This window comes from Mauremys mutica, chromosome 1, assembly GCF_020497125.1.
Source record: "Mauremys mutica isolate MM-2020 ecotype Southern chromosome 1, ASM2049712v1, whole genome shotgun sequence".
Lineage (NCBI taxonomy): Eukaryota > Metazoa > Chordata > Testudines > Geoemydidae > Mauremys > Mauremys mutica.
Window position 1 is genome coordinate 310805722 of NC_059072.1, and position 17870 is coordinate 310823591.

General features: G+C 39.0%; 1 protein-coding gene across 1 annotated transcript in view; it reads right to left on the reverse strand.

The window, feature by feature from the left end:
* Positions 1-17870, reverse strand: part of FREM2 (FRAS1 related extracellular matrix 2) — a 217788-nt gene that overhangs the window by 83434 nt on the left and 116484 nt on the right. The window contains exons 4-6 of the mRNA XM_045015121.1: positions 15918-16148; positions 9149-9274; positions 5478-5729 (exon numbers count right to left, since the gene is read on the reverse strand). Of these exons, the coding sequence (XP_044871056.1) occupies positions 5478-5729; positions 9149-9274; positions 15918-16148 (609 nt within the window). The remainder of the gene's footprint in view (positions 1-5477; positions 5730-9148; positions 9275-15917; positions 16149-17870) is intronic.

Sequence of the window (17870 nt, forward strand, 5' to 3'; positions counted from 1 at the left end):
GATGGTTGCAACTGCCAATTTGAGGCTTGATCCAAAGCCCAAAGAATTCCACTAATTTTAGTTGGCTTTGGATCTGGCTCAACATTTCTGGTTCCAGGCTGGTTTTCATCAATTTTAACTGTTTTGTTGTCTGTCTTTATAATACCACCTCCACTCTTCTCACAAGAGGACCAGGATCAGTGGACACCAGAGTGGGTACTGTGCCTTCTTCAACATACCCCCTTCCCCTGCGCAATCAATCCCTATCAGAAACAAGAGAATTTAAGTACAGAACTCAATGGGAAGATCCCCTATTCCACACCAGAGGCTGACAAGATTATTCTCAGTACCAACCACAGTACTATCAAAAGTCACCCCAGAATGCAGCAGAGAGCTGCCCATATTCATGGTATTAGTGCTTCCCCTTAAAAGAACTAACCAGACAATGTTTAAAATGCTCCTAAATTCTATCTTACTGTACACCTTTCAGACACTCTAAAACCTGAATGTATTATTTTCATATAATTGCCACCTTTTTTTACTTAAAAGTTGCATTCAGAGTTAGATCTTAGTACCCTTTAAACAGACTATTAAAAGCGCTGCAACTGCATAAATGCAGCCCAAGGACATGATTTTTCCATTCAGATGTCTGAATATCCTGAAATTTTAGACAACACTTTTGATTCTTTCAGACTTTAAATACCTTAAGCCTTGTGCTAAGTCCCCTACAGGGTCATAAATAATAAAATGTTTTCTTTCTGCAGTTGATTACCAGCTATCTACTTCTGTATTAAAGAAACGTCTTTCGGATATTTAGTTCAATGTTTAAAATTTCAGAACTGTGGTCATGGAGTGTGTTTGTATATCTATATAATTTCACTGAAAATTATTCTGTTGTTTATAGTGATAGGGAGGAGGAGAGGGGGTTCTGCCAAAGGCAGAAAGGCTTGGTTCCCTTTACTCCTAGAAGAGTTTCACACAGTCAAGTGTTTATGACTTTGGAATTGCAAGTTGAAATGACCACATGTAAATGCTCTCTCTGTAGATTTCTTCACCTACTGTAGTTCCTTCTGCATGTTATGGTTTGTAACCTTAATCTCTGACTCAAACAGATCCATGTTATTATTTAACCTTTCAATTGTGGCAGCATACGTAACATTGAAACAAACAATTCAAAATACTATTTACATCAGATGAGGACCTGGTCTGGTGTTCCTTTGGTTGATTTTTTTGCCCGCTTTCAATCCTCAAGTTTGTGCTGAATTAGGGAAACTCAATTTCAAAGTAAAAATATCCCCACAGCACTGTAGATTTTAAAACCATGCTTCCACAGCCTGTAATACACCAGTACTTGTCTCATTTAGAATGACTGCTTTACAAATGTTTGTTCTGACCACACAGCTTAACTGCACGTAAGTCACATTAAAACAGTCTATTCTCTGGGTTTTTTATTACACTTCGTCTTTCTTGGGTTCACCATAACACTTGATGTGTGTCCTTTCACTTATTCTTGGTTTATCAATTGTCATTATTATATTCAAACTCAAATATTTTAGTTTAAATCCCATGGGTTTATGTCAGAAAGAACAGAAATTGATTAAAGGTTTTGAAGATGAATGTTTCCTAATTAACTTGCACTGAATGCCAGTGGATATAGGCAAAAAGTTTCTAGTGCTGACTTGACTTCCTCATGAAAGGCCTGATGTAGAATTATTAAATGTTGACCTTTCCTATTTGTGGTTTATGACCTCCAGACACTGATGCATGATGTTAATCCAGGCATAGTGTTTGGGGAAATCAGCATAAAATGACTGGCTGTTACATTTGGCTAAAGAAACTTTGTTATCTAAATGTAAATCCCATTAACAAACAAACAATAAGGATAATATAGCTCCAGATCCCCTGCAGATGTGGAGTAATGGGACTCAGGCTGACTACAGGATTTAGTATGATAATGTTTCGGCACTTGATAGGTTACTATAAATGCGTCACAACCTTACCTGCATTTCCATCGGAGAGACGTTTTAGATACAAGTACATTTATAATATTACACAGTCAATGAAAATGCTATTTCTTTCATGTGGCATATTTTTAACAATCAAAAGACTGAACACAATTACCAGGAATTTTGTGCAGCACACAAATGCTTCTTAAATTCTACTGTTCATTTTATCCTACTTTCCAAAATATTGACTTCTCAGGTGACCTACAAAATATTAAATACAGGACACTATCAAGTCAGACAAAAACCAAAAAGCATTATACTTCTGAATAGATCCCTCTAGTATGCTTCTTTATAGTGCATTCAGACTTTTTCAAACTCTAAACAGAAAAGTGACATGCTAAATGAATTGTTAGCAGCTTTTTTAAAACACTGGAATTTCTTCTGGGAGAAGTTTCACTAACACAGAAAGCACTGCACAGCTACCTCTGTGTGGGATGACCTACAAACTATTTCAGATATAACAGATGCAACATATTATGCTGTGACAGATAAATTGGGATGTGTCTAAGACAGGGGCGGGCAAACTTTTTGGCCTGAGGGGCACATCGGGTTTCCGAAATTGTATGGAGGGTCGGATAGGGGAGGCTATGCCTCCCTCAACAGCCAGGTGTGGTCCGGCCCCTGCCACCTATCCGACCCCCCGCTTCTCGCCCCGACAGCCCCTGCGACTCCTGCCCCATCTACCACCACCCCACTTCCTGTCCCCTGACCGCCTCTGGAATCTCTGCCACTGACTGCCCCCCGCCGCCCCATCCAACCCCCTCTCTACTTCCTGACTGCCCCCCCAGGACCTCTGCCCCCAATTCAACCTCCCTGTTCCCCGCCCTCTGTACCTAACAACGTAAGTGACTCAATATTATTCTAAACATTTTCACTCAGTGGGTTAAATGCTAAACACAGTTCTCAGAAGCACTGGTGGAGATTTCACTGAAGTCAGTGCTTTGAACCTCCACGGGAGTCCCTGTATTTCCAGTAACTTCTGTGCGGGATGCCTGTGGCTTTCTTTTCAAATTTTAAGAAGTCTGCACACCTTATAGCCCATGTACTCAGCTGGTTGTGTGCAGTCTTTAATAAGCCTGCAAACTACAGGTCCCAACATTATTCTGTCAGATAATGGTTAAGAAGTTTATGAACTCAGTAAAATTCCCCCCCAAAACAGCAAATATCTCAAAAATGAACTAATTAAACTTACAAAAGTGCTCCAAGATACCAGTGTTGGCTGAGGGCAGTGAAGTAAGCTAATTATGAATATTCTATATCAGCCTGTGTTTGAAATATGACATGACTAATAGACTCTGAGAAAGTTTACAAGAAGCACAATTCCTGGATATTTCAAACTGCCATAGCTCATGAATGTTGTATCTGATTACCACAAATTTTCCACGGAGAAAACAAAATCACCTCTGCTACGTCACATGTTAGAAATTTCAATCTGACTGGGTACTTATAGTATAATTAAGAGGAATGTCAATTTTCAGCTCTTTAACAGGTAACTAGTTATATCCTTAAGTACTGAGAAACTACTGTGCCCATAGTATCCTGAAATCAGCCTTACCCAGGGCATGCACTGTACTGTACGGTAAGGATACATTTTTTTATACCGGTCTCTATCAGACACAAGAACAGCCATATTGGATCAGACCAAAGAAGTATCCTGTCTTCCGACAGTGGCCAAAGCCAAGTGCTTCAGAGAAAATAAACAGAACAGATAATCAAGTGATACATCCCCTGTTGTCCAGTCCCAGCATCTGGCAATTAGAGCCTAGAGTTGCATCCCTGCCCATCCTGGCTAATAGCCATTTAAGAACCTATCCTCCATTAACTTATCTAGTTCTTTTTGAACTGTTATAGTCTCAGCCTTCACAACATCCTCTGGCAAAGAGTTCCACAAGTTGACTGTTCACTGTGTGAAGAAATACTTCCTTTTGTTTGATTTACTTTCTGCCTATTAATTTCATTTGGTGAACTCCTAGTTCTTGTGTTATGAGAAGGAGTAAATAACACTCCCTTATTTACTTTCTCCATACTAGTCATGATTTTATAGACCCGCTGTAGTTGTCTCTTTTCCAGGCTGAAAAGTTCCAGTCTTATTAATCTCTCCTCATATGGCAGCCGTTCCATATCCCTAATCATTTTTGTTACCCTTTTCTGAATCTTTTCCAATTGCAATATATCTTTTTTTGAGATGGGGCAATCACATCTTCATGTAGTATTCAAGATGTGAGCATACCATGGATTTATATAGAGGAAATGTGATATTTTCTGTCTTCTTATCTATCTATCCCTTTCTTAATGATTCCCAACATTCTGTTAACTTCTTTTGACTGCTGCTGCACATTGAGTGGATGTTTTCAGAGAACTATCCACAATGACTCCAATGTTTCTGATCTTTTAACCAGTTACCAATCCACGAGAGGACCTTCCCTCTTATCCCACGACAGCTTACTTTCCTTAAGAGCCTTTAGTGAGGGACCTTGTCAAAGGCTTTCTGAAAATCTAAGTACACTATATCCACTGAATTTCCCTTGTCCACATGCTTGTTGACTACCTCAAAAATTCTAGTAGACACAATGCTCTAACTACAGGCCAGATCACTGCCTGACAGAAAAAATCATTCTACTGGAAATTAGAGAAACTCCACAACATTCCTTTCACAGAATTTCCAGCAGAACAATCCTCCTGGAGTAAGTAAAGGGCTTTTGACCCACGCAAGCCCCTAAAACTCATTGAGCTCAGTGCAGAGTCTGCTAAAGGCCTGGGGCTGTTACGTGTAACATGTTACCTGGGACTCCTTTCTACTGCTGCGGAGATTGCACAAAAGATGCTGCTGCCTCAGGCTGCATTAGCTTTCGTGTGCATTCTCTCGGAGAGAATGCAATGCGTGTCCGCACTCCCTCCCCAGCCCTACACCTCTCCTGTCATGGACCTCTAGCCCATCACCAAAGTTCTGCTCCTTTCAAAGAAATACATCAGAGCCATGGGTTACTCTGACCAGAAACAAAGCATATCATTGTGTTAGTCTCCTGATACAAAGTATGAACATGATTCTGACATCAGATTTGTCAATGGACTGTATTCATATTTTGTAACAAGAACAGAACTAGACTCTTTTGGATTATCAGGAGGCAGCAGCCTTTGCTTAACTAGAAAGAGTAAGAAATGCCGATAACAAACATAATTGATTTCCATTCGGTGTGACCTCCCAGATCACACCCTCCAGAAACTGTGAAATCTGTGAGAGTGGACAGGTGAGTTCCCAACACCCAGTTAATTTTACAATGACTCCATGTTCTTGAGGATTATAATAGCAATACTGACTATTTAAAAAAAATCACTATCCCCCTAATTATACTTTCAAAACTTCTGAAGGCCATGAGCATGCATTTGTATCGAGTCAGGAAGAGAGGAAGTCCTTACATCATGATTGAAGGGACATATTATAGTCATTTATGTCCCTCACTGGTAATACCATCTTGATAAATTAATTCTTACCATCATCTTTGTCAGGCACAATAGTAACCTGAGTCCCTGGGAATTCCGAACCAATTCTTCCACCCATAGGCATGCTCAGCAGAACATCAAACGTCTCAGCTTCTTCATACAGGGAATCGTCTATGATGACAATACGGCACATTTTCTCTCGTTCATCTTTGTCAAAGTGGAGAATGCTGTTATGGTCCTCGGGCCTGGATATGTAGTCCGAGTAGGACAGCACAGATGTTGGGACAGTACCAGTTGCTGTTCCTGTGAGACAGAAGTAAATAAGCACCTGTAGTATTTTTAAAGAATCCCATACTAAGGTTGAATTGTATTCTCTTTAGCTTTCCATTTTTATTCCTATTTATTTTTAAACTGATAAGATGCATTCACTGCAAAGTATTTAAGTGCATGGACAAAGAAACATAGGAGATGCCATATTGGATCAGGCCAGTGGTCTATCTAGTCCAGTATTCTTTCTCCAAGAGATGCCAGTACCAGCTGAGTCCGAGAAAGGTGTTAAGAAACAGTGAAGTAGGCAGTTAGGAGACTGCCTGTCCCATGGAAAGTTTCCTTTTAACTCTCCCAATAATTAAAGGCTGACTGAAGCCTTGAAGCATGAAGGTTGCTATCTCTTCCAGAACTCGTTTGTTTTTTTAGTATTTACTGTAATACTACATTGGTATTATTATGTTGTACAAAATAAAACAATTCTTAATAGCAGAACAAGTTAACTAATGACAAATCAATGAGCTCCTCCCTCAAATAAGGTTTTTTTGAACTGGGCTATGTTCTGTGTGAGAAGATGGTCTTAAAACTGCCCTAATTGCATCTAATGCAAACTCTGTTTGCTTTAATGAGCACAATGAACAATAGTTTTCATTTCTCTGTTTTTTTCTTTTCGCTGGCAAGACTCTGAAGAAGCCCACGATATAGAACTGATAAAATATAACAATTTCTCTCATCTGAAAAATGTTATAAAGTCACTGCTGAAATATTCCTGTATTAATCCTCTCCAGCTATCCTTTTTAGAACCAAATTCTGGCACTCTTTGTTTTCATTCCCAAACAAGTGTGCACTAACTATATCTATTTGGAATTTCCAGATAGAAAACTGCTGTAATACCCACATGCCAATGTTGTGAAAAAGATTACAATTCAGCTGAACATCTGGCCACCTAACCTTGCATGAAATAACCAGTAGAACTGCTGAGACACTATTCCACAAATGTATTTACAAAATATTACACATTTCTGCCAATAAATAAGGCATTACACAAAAGAGAGAGGTTTTAATCAGCTCAATTTAACATGTCATTTTTACATGTCAATCACTGGGAGTTGTGCACAGTTCAAGGGCACAACGAAGCCCAGAAACTTTTGGTTAAGAAGAAAATGGTTTTCAAAGTGTTGTGACTTTTCATAACTATTCTGTTTTAAAAGTCAGCAGATTGTATTGTACTTGAAAGAGGTGAACTTGGTAAATGCACATATATTTAACAATAATAAGGGAAAAGGGCATACTTAGGTAATCAGCACTGTTGCAGTGTGTGCCCTGCTTTCAGGATTTCAATAAGATCTGCAGAAACACCTAATTTAATTCTCCAGCTTGACAACTATGCAACCAAGCTGATCTACAAAAAGCATAAATCTTTCCTGCTACCCAGATTTCTTTTGATAAGTGAGTATCATAAAACATTACTCCATTTCTGTGCCTTTAACTTGGTGATCTCCAGCCTCTCAGCTCTGCGGAGCCATATGTAATTATTCTTGGATTTGCAAGACCAGGCAGTTGAGTGGGTGAGAGGAGTTTTAAGCTTATGCTATATAATTGTACTGAAAATAATGTGCTCAGCTACAGGCTTAAATGTCAAATACCTCAATATAGTGTAAAAAACCCTACATTGTGAGGTGAAAAATGTGGTCTAAAAGCTACCCACATCAGGTTTTACAAGCAAAAAAATAACCAAGTAGCTTTCATCAAAGGTCTCACCAGTTTCAGAATTAGAGCTGATTGAAAGCTCAAATTTCTTTCTCTTGGGAAATTCTTCCAATGTTTATTTTCATTCCAATTCAGGACAAAATGTTGAAATATTGAAAGTTTTCATAAAATTAAAAGTTTTAAAAAATGGATTCAGAAACACGGAAACATTTTGTTTTGACAATTTTGAACAAAACAAAACATTTCGACATTACTAAACCAAGATGGTTCATTACAGCTCAGTTTAGCATTGACTTGTATTCAGATGACCTGCCTGGTGCCTCATTCTCCTGTTCCGCCCTATGAGATGAGCTCCCTGGTTGAACTACATCTCTCACGATACACCACGGTGGTTCAGCTAGAGGAGAGATCATAGTACATCACAGAGGGGAAATGTAGTCTGGCCACGGAGCCCAGCCCAGAGGGCAGAACAGATGCATGAAGAATCCGAACAACATATCCCACAAGGCACTGCAGCAGCTCAGCTTTTCAAACAGAGCCACAATGAAACATTTTGATTCAGTTCCAGTAACCTAAATATTTCGATTCAGGGCAATCTGACCTAAAATGAAATATTTCATTTTAATTTTCCCAAACTTTAATTTTCAGAAAACTGAAAACTTTTGGTGCAGAAACCACATTTTCTGTCAAAAATCATTTTGATGGAAAAACACGGGCCAGCTCTAGTCAGGGGAAAAAAAAGAAAAAGAATCATCTATATACAAAGGCCCTAATTACACATCCTATTTTGTACTCATTATTTTGCAGATGCAAACATTGGTCCTGCAATTATTTGATGCTGTAATATAGGTAATTTAACTGTCTACTTACCTGAGTTTCAAACTTTATGTTATTTAGGCATCAAAGTGAACATATGATCCCTGAAAATAATTTGCAGATGCCAAAAGGGAGGCTACTGTTTACAAATCTAATTCAGAAGGGGAGAAAAACAGACAGCTAGCCAAAATAAGCACACAAAAGGCTTAATAGATGGGGTGGTAAGGAGAAACAATAATAATAAATACTATTTTTACTTCTATAGATCTGGCCATCCAATTGTTTCTTTATAAACATCAATAAAGAAACCTTCCTGGAGCTCAGCTTTGTAGCATAGCCTCTCCAGACCTCAGGCCTCTTTGAAGCAGAACCACAGTGGCTCTGTTGCTTTATTGGCATTCTGTGGTGTTCCAATAAATACTAGAATTTCTCACTAAAAAGAAGAGGAAACCTGTATTACTCAGGAAAAAAAGCCAAAATATATTCCTCTCTGTCATAAAAGCTATGCACTTAGCTTAAGCACAGCTGTATCTTTTTAAAAAAGCTTGTCATTGTTTAATGAATTCAAATGGAAAAACTACTTCTGCTATCATACTACCTGTAGAGAATCTTTCATCTGGAGGATCTCAAAAAACATAATTGACATTACTTCCAGATATTAGGTACTGTATACAAGACCCTGTGAAATAGGCAAGGAATATCGATCAATAAACTGCAACTACTTCTAGAATGGAACACAGCATCTATTTAACAATACACAGCAACAGTTTAAGACATAAAGTAAAGAGGAATAACACTATCAATTGACATAGAAACTAGACAAGCAGAAAGTAATTACCAGTGCTGGGAATTATTTGTATATTCTGCAGACAGAAATAATAATTATTTTAGCTTTGGTTATTATTTTCACTCAGTCTAGATTCTGTTACCTTGCTGTGTATAGCAGATCACCATCAATTCCTGGCTGACATCTCCACTTCTTCTGACAGGAATGAAAAGTTCTCCAATGTCTTCTTCAATTGTGTAGGTGGATTGAGAAATAAAAACCGTTGATTCTGCAAAGATCAGACATATTTATTTGTGTTACTTTATATACTCAAAGAGTCACAGGAGAAATAGCCAGAAGTTCCCCCCATCACGAATTCAATGTAACAAAATACTCATTTCTCAATGGTATAGCGAAATGTTAATGAAATTTTGCAGCCTAAAAGAAAGCCAGAACCAAGGCCTGATGCTCTGAGGAAGGGGTTCTCAAACTTAATTGCACTGTGACCCCCTTCTGACAAAAAAAATTACTACACAACCCCAGTAGGGGGGACCAAAGCCTGAGCCCATCCGAGCCCTGCCGCCCTGGGCGGCGGTGGGACAAAGCTAAAACCCAAGAGCCTCAGCTTCAGTCCTGGGTGGTGGGGCTCAGGCTCTGGCTTCAGCCCCAGGCCCCAGCAAATCTAATGCTAGCCCTGGCAACCCCATTAGAATGGGCTTGGGACCCACTTTGGGGTCCCAACCCACAGTTTGAGAACCACTGCTAAGCCCTTACTGATAAGTAGTTCCTAATCAGAGAAGTAGTTCCACTTCTTGGGATTTAATCACTGTAATGGGACAAATCACGTGATTTACCATTACACCTGTCAGTAAGGGTTTGAAGGACTGGTCCTCCAGACCAGTGCATCCAGAATTCTATCCAAGTTCTTTCAGTATGTCTAGACTATTATTATCACTAGCTGTTAGCTGTGAAAGGTTCACCACTGAGGATCACACAATCATTTCAGTATCTTCCTCTCTGACAGAAATTTATTAAGACCATTCTTGCTCATTTTGCACACCCAAAACATCTGCTGGAGTCCTTTGGCATTTGAGGTGCTTAAGATGCAGGATTGGGTCCTTTGTGACATTCACTTTGACTCCACACTATATGAAGTAGTATTCTCCTTAGTGCAGGGACCATCTTTTTGTTCTCTGTACAGTGGCTAGCACGTGGTGCTACAATAATACAAAGAAATAATAATAATAATTTCATTTTATAAGAAGTTATAAATTTACCAGCCAAAGAGTGATCCCTAATTTTGTTCTTTGTTTGTCTACAACAGTGTAACCAAAACATAGACTTCAAAAGAAAACTGGCCATTAGTGTGAGCTCATAGAAAATCCTGTAAAACATGTAGGATTTGGGCATGTCCATTATCTCTTTAGGCTTATATATAACAAAATAAGACTCCTCTTTCATGTCCTCTGGAATTCCTTTTTCTTATCTAAATAAGTGCTGCAGGCATATTTTTTCTTGTAACCAGTTTTGCTCTTTTGACTGGGAATGTATCTTCTGTTAATTAAAGCTAGCTATTTCCTTTTGGATGCCAGAAGGGAAGACGGAAAAAATTCACCACTAGCCTTGAAAGTTATTTTAGCATTCTCTACTTCTGAACAATTCTTAAAAACATCAGGCGTAAGAATGTCACGTCCTATTTTTCAGACAAAGCAAATAAAACACTGAACAATCTGAAAACAAAAACTTCTAGTTATTCTACATTCCTATAAAGGCCATTGGTTTTTATGGTGCCTTTGGAGTTCAGATTCTATTTTCTTATGTCCAAAAACTTAAGAGAGAAATAGATAGTTGTGGATACAGAGTATCCATCCACCCTTACAATTTCAACAAACATCTGTAATTAATCAAGGTTACTTTAATATAGAGGGTAACACAAACAAACAAACCAATCAACCTCCATTTTTTAAAATCCAACTGGTGTAATGATTCTGTATAACTTAGATGCCTATGCAAAGCCAATTATTTAGTTATTTCGGAATTTTTTGTAAGCAATTTCCTGAAAGTGTAATGTGATTTCTGTGAAAGGATGTCCCACTATGCATTTTCTGCAATTGGAAAATGCTGCTCACATGAGAGAAGGTCAAAAGACCACTATAAAAATGCTGTAATTCTGGTTTGATAAGATCTGTTGACTTTTATTATTTCAGAAAGACAAAAAACACCATAGGAAAAATATCAACCTTTTAGTTTAAAGTAATAGCATTCAACATCCCTGTGGTGGGAAGAACACAACTGCCCAACACTGTGGCATTTAATTTCAAAAAGGCTAACTATACAAAAATGAGGGGGTTAGTTAGACAAAAGTTAAAAGGTACAGTGACTAAAGTGAAATCCCTGCAAGTTGCATGGGCCCTTTTTAAAGACACCATAATAGAGGCCCAACTTCAATGTATACCCCAAATTAAGAAAAACAGTAAAAGAACTAAAAAAGAGCCACCGTGGCTTAACAACCATGTAAATGAAGCAGTGAGAGATAAAAAGACTTCCTTTAAAAAGTGGAAGTCAAATCCTAGTGAGGCAAATAGAAAGGAGCACAAACACTGCCAACTTAAATGCAAGAGTGTAATAAGAAAAGCCAAAGAGGAGTTTGAAGAACGGCTAGCCAAAAACTCCAAAGGTAATAACAAAATGTTTTTTAAGTACATCAGAAGCAGGAAGCCTGCTAAACAACCAGTGGGGCCCCTTGATGATCAAAATACAAAAGGAGCACTTAAAGACGATAAAGTCATTGCGGAGAAACTAAATGGATTCTTTGCTTCAGTCTTCACGGCTGAGGATGTTAGGGAGATTCCCAAACCTGAACTGGCTTTTGTAGGTGACAAATCTGAGGAACTGTCACAGATTGAAGTGTCACTAGAGGAGGTTTTGGAATTAATTGATAAACTCAACATTAACAAGTCACCGGGACCAGATGGCATTCACCCAAGAGATCTGAAAGAACTCAAATGTGAAGTTGCGGAACTATTAACTAAGGTTTGTAACCTGTCCTTTAAATCGGCTTCGGTACCCAATGACTGGAAGTTAGCTAATGTAACGGCAATATTTAAAAAGGGCTCTAGGGGTGATCCCGGCAATTACAGACCGGTAAGTCTAACGTCGGTACCGGGCAAATTAGTTGAAACAATAGTAAAGAATAAAATTGTCAGACACATAGATAAACATAAACTCTTGAGCAATAGTCAACATGGTTTCTGTAAAGGGAAATCGTGTCTTACTAATCTATTAGAATTCTTTGAAGGGGTCAACAAACATGTGGACAAGGGAGATCCGGTGGACATAGTGTACTTGGATTTCCAGAAAGCCTTTGACAAGATCCCTCACCAAAGGCTCTTACGTAAATTAAGCTGTCATGGATAAAAGGGAAGGTCCTTTCATGGATTGAGAACTGGTTAAAGGACAGGGAACAAAGGGTAGGAATTAATGGTAAATTCTCAGAATGGAGAGGTGTAACTAGTGGTGTTCCCCAAGGGTCAGTCCTCGGACCAATCCTATTCAATTTATTCATAAATGATCTGGAGAAAGGGGTAAACAGTGAGGTGGCCAAGTTTGCAGATGATACTAAACTTCTCAAGATAGTTAAGACCAAAGCAGATTGTGAAGAACTTCAAAAAGATCTCACAAAACTAAGTGATTGGGCAACAAAATGGCAAATGAAATTTAATGTAGATAAATGTAAAGTAATGCACATTGGAAAAAATAACCCCAACTATACATACAACATGATGGGGGCTAATTTAGCTACAACGAGTCAGGAAAAAGATCTTGGCGTCATCGTGGATAGTTCTCTGAAGATGTCCACGCAGTGTGCAGAGGCGGTCAAAAAAGCAAATAGGATGTTAGGAATCATTAAAAAGGGGATAGAGAATAAGATGGAGAATATATTATTGCCCTTATATAAATCCATGGTACGCCCACATCTCGAATACTGTGTACAGATGTGGTCTCCTCACCTCAAAAAAGATATTCTAGCACTAGAAAAGGTTCAGAAAAGGGCAACTAAAATGATTAGGGGTTTAGAGAGGGTCCCATACGAGGAAAGATTAAAGAGGCTAGGACTCTTCAGCTTGGAAAAGAGAAGACTAAGGGGGGACATGATAGAGGTATATAAAATCATGAGTGATGTTGAGAAAGTGGATAAGGAAAAGTTATTTACTTATTCCCATAATACAAGAACTAGGGGTCACCAAATGAAATTAATAGGCAGCAGGTTTAAAACAAATAAAAGGAAGTTCTTCTTCACGCAGCGCACAGTCAACTTGTGGAACTCCTTACCTGAGGAGGTTGTGAAGGCTAGGACTATAACAATGTTTAAAAGGGGACTGGATAAATTCATGGTGGCTAAGTCCATAAATGGCTATTAGCCAGAATGGGTAAGAATGGTGTCCCTAGCCTCTGTTCGTCAGAGGATGGAGATGGATGGCAGGAGAGAGATCACTTGATCATTGCCTGTTAGGTTCACTCCCTCTGGGGCACCTGGCATTGGCCACTGTCGGTAGACAGATACTGGGCTAGATGGACCTTTGGTCTGACCCCTTACAGCCTCTCTTATGTTCTTATGTAATACCAGCATAATCTTTAAAGAACTGATTTTTCTTCTTCTGTGGAAATAAATTAATGCAGAAAAATTATATCCTATGGAAAAAATGTTAAAGATGATATACATTTTGTGCATCCTGTGTTTGCATGACTATGTAACTATATTGTTTAAAATCGCACACAACAAATTAACAAATCTTACATATGGACGTAGCAAAAATCTTTTGGAAAATGGTCTAAATCTTTCCGTGTTATGATAGCTGCCTAAGGCTCATGGCTAACTGAGTTTATATTCTCTAGAATTAGCATATGAAAATTCTTCTTTATTCAACACCTTCCCATTGTAACACAACAGTACTTCCGACTTATTAAGGGCTGGCTCAGCTTTCAGCAAGGTCTCATTATTTAGTGCCTAATTCGGAACCACTTTAGTAAATGGGAGTTTTAACAATGACTCCAGTCAGCACCTACACACACAATCCACCAACATTTTGAAAGATGAAATGAGAGACCAACCTTATTTCTCCCCACACACACACTCCAGTTGCCAAAACAACCCCAGGTTCCCAATGAAATCTTGAGGGTTGGCACTGATTAAGGACCTTTAATCACACAACCCTGATAGAGCTCCCACTGGTGATTATAGGAACTGCATGCTTAGTCATTTCCATGTCCTCAACAGACTGTATTTAATTTTGAACTTGATCTACAAGCAGTGCTGCCCTCTGTAACTAAATAGGGATGCAAGATAACCCCCAGGTTTGATATATTTTAAATCTGAAACTAGCAAATGAAAAAGATCTGCTGGACACGTTTTTTCCTGCCCAGCCACCTTCAAGTGTTAATTCGAAAAGAGCCATATAAAACAAGCTGTTCCAGCCTTTGCATCTCTCGAGATTCCTTACTGACATCCTTCTGTGACCACAACCACTTGTTTCAAGTGTCTGGATGCAGTTCAAAAGCAAAACCTCCAAACATTAGCAGGGCTGCTACTCCACCACATGCTTTCGTTATCGCTTCTCTCCTCACCTACATTCAACTATCGTTTTCTCTATTCTTGACACCTCCGCTGTCAAATTTATCCCTGAAAATAAACCAGTTGTACATTCACCCCAATACTATTTCTCTCCTGGGCAGCAGCAACCTGTGCAGAGCTTCTGAAGTTGGGAGACAAGAGGAACTGGAGCAGATCTTTATATTATTTTGGGAGGCTCAAGTGTCACTAAAGGGGCTTGCCCCATCCCTTACTGCATGTGTGGATGGGTGTGTGGGGGAGAACAGGGGAAAATAGTACGCTTTGCTGAGGAGCATCAGCCAGGAAGGCTTATCTAGGTCCATGCACCCCAATCAATCTCCCCAGCTGTCATTCAGCTCTAGAGAGCTATTTCTCACTCCCACAGGAACACCAGCCCTGAAGTCAGAAGGCAAATGTTTCAGAGAAACAGGGTTGCAGGCACATCACGTTGAAGCCTCTGTGCTGAAGGCACAACTTGAGCTAGAATTTGGCTCAATTATGCCTAATTGCTTATTAAGATGATGATGAAGCTACAGTAGCACCCAAAGAGCTTACAATGTAAATTGAAATCAGATATACATAACAAAGCACTTTACATATTTAAAGGGATCTGCAAACATTAAATAAACTGAGCAAATTGTGTTAACTGAAAATATTATTAGAGGAAATAGGAGATGTCTTCAGAATGATTTGGTAGAGTCAAGCATGCTGCTAATGAAATCATGAGTGATTTACTTAAATCTGGGGTAACAAAAGTGGTTTCTGAATTTAAAACTACCTTTGAAGGCCACTATTTCACGTTCAGTATAAGGTAAATATACATGAGATAAAATCAGCATCATCAGGTTACACTTTTAAAGTATATTAAAGAACAAAGCAGAGTTTTTTCTCTACTTCTCTAAATTGATTTCCTCTGTGCACTCCACTAATTATATCTTTGAAGAAGGTTTAAGGTTTTTTTGCCTGACCTTACAACACAGGCAGATGTCTACTAGCACATGAGTACTACTGAGAGCATGGCTTTTCATTGGAAAGGGGACCCTAAAAGGTTTAGGAAGGCTAAACAATAAAACAATGCAGAACTAATAAACGAGAGTGAAGACATGAAAAAATATATTACACATATAAAACCACAGCACATTCATTAGGTGCTTACGAACTAGCATTAAGCTGAATATGACCTATGTCAAAACATCAAGATAATACCTAAATCTGTTCTCAAAAATACAATATTGAAGGAATCACTGTACCAGTCCTTTCTTACAGTTTCCTCTGCAGCTGTGTCTACAGATTCAGAACAACATTTTTTAAATGTCTTTACCATCTCCTGGGTCAATAATTTCCACTGTAGCCACTTCAGGAAACTCTAGGACAGCCATGACAGGCTCGGAAAGCACAATTTGGAAGGTCTCAGACTGCTCATGTTCACCATCACTCAAAATCCGCACTCTCCAAGTAGCTAAGGTTTGGCCAGGATTGAATTGCACCTGTTTCTGGGCTTTTCCTTTGAAGTCTTTATCCTTCTCAGCAGTACCATCTTTAGTGCTAATACCTGAGGAGAAAAACAGAAAATAGGACCATTAACAACAGATCAATTCTATTTTTCTGTCATTCACAGATTCATAGATTTCCAGGTGAGTAGGAACCATTGTTATCATCTAGTGACCTGACCTCCTGTATGACACAGGCCATAGAACTTCCCTGAATTAACTCCTGTTTGAACTATAATCATTACTGATTTGCCATTACCAAATAATAGTTTAGAAAATACACCTCTACCCCGATATAATGCAACCCGATATAACATGAATTCAGATATAACGCGGTAAAGCAGCGCTCCAGGCGGGCGGGGCTGTGCACTCCGGTGGATCAAAACAAGTTCGATATAACACGGTTTCACCTATAACCAGTAAGATTTTTTGGCTCCTGAGGACAGCATTATATCGGGGTAGAGGTGTATACACTTTTTCCAACAGAGGGTATTAATCTGCAGGGTTTAGGTTGTTGGGGAAATCTTCAGAAATACATAGGAGCCACCCAATGTAACCCTGTTACTCTGTATCAGAATTTGTGTTGGAACATCCAGCACAGGTAAACACAGATTAACCAAGGTTGGCTACTGTCACCCAAATCAAAATTAACTGCTGGTCAATTAAATACTTTCCATGCTAAATGTCAGCTTTTCTACCCCAGGACATTTCAGCTACATAGTTGTTTAAAAGAACATTTTGTTTTTGTTCTTTAATTCTCCGCTACTCAAAAATGCCTGAACCCTTTTTGCTGAAACTTAAACACCATTTACCACTTTCACACAGAGACCAAGCCTAGAAAATTTTTGCTTGAAAGATGAAAGTTTGGGGAAGTTATGAATAACTAAACACGGGAAATGACAATGAATAGTTATGAAACCTGAAATATAGCGACACTCCCACTACAATAACTATACTTTGGTGATATCAGATTGTTTCTGACTTTCTATAATGGCCACCACTAATCTCAAACTTTTCATGGTTAACTCAGGTCAAAATCGGGTAGCAAAGACAAGGGATTAAATTCAGCACTGTGCCCCTTAGAGACAAAACACAGAACTTGCAGCCCAGGATGCTGGGAGTCTGAGGTATCTTTAAATCATCTTTGTGCCCTCCTGAGCTTGGGCTACCTCAATGTAAATTAGACAACCTGTGAAATTTGTTTCCAACACATATCTCTGCCCTCATCTCCACCACTGGAATGCCCCCCACAACAGGGTTTCTGAGGAGCTCCTCAAAATACAACTTGTGGCTGTATTTTTCCGCTTCTGACACTGGGAGATTTCCCCTGCTAGACCCAGGGCTTTTAGAGACCCTGTTGCCACTCCAAGCCCTTTACCCTGTATATTGAGACAGGAGAGGGGAATAAGAATCTCCCCTAACATCTTTTGTATTCTTTTACAATCCTGGAATTACACTCAAAATGATTAGGTTAGTCAGATGCAAGTTAACCAGCCAGTCATTCTTGGGATCAGCTCCTTGTCAGAATCAGAGCTCAAAGTATTTAGAAACTAAACTCAATTCATTTTCCAGGAGGCAGAAAATTTTGTACATACTGTTACTGAAAAGGTCAGACGACAAATTTGTATTGTTACTTCCTTGAATAAAATCAGTATCTGTTAGCCAATATCAACAACAATTTAAACCAATCAACAAAATTCCTTAACTTGTGCTTTATTATTATACATGGGTGCTGGAACTATGGGTAACTCCACCAGAGAGGTCCTTTGGGGCCATCTGCCTGT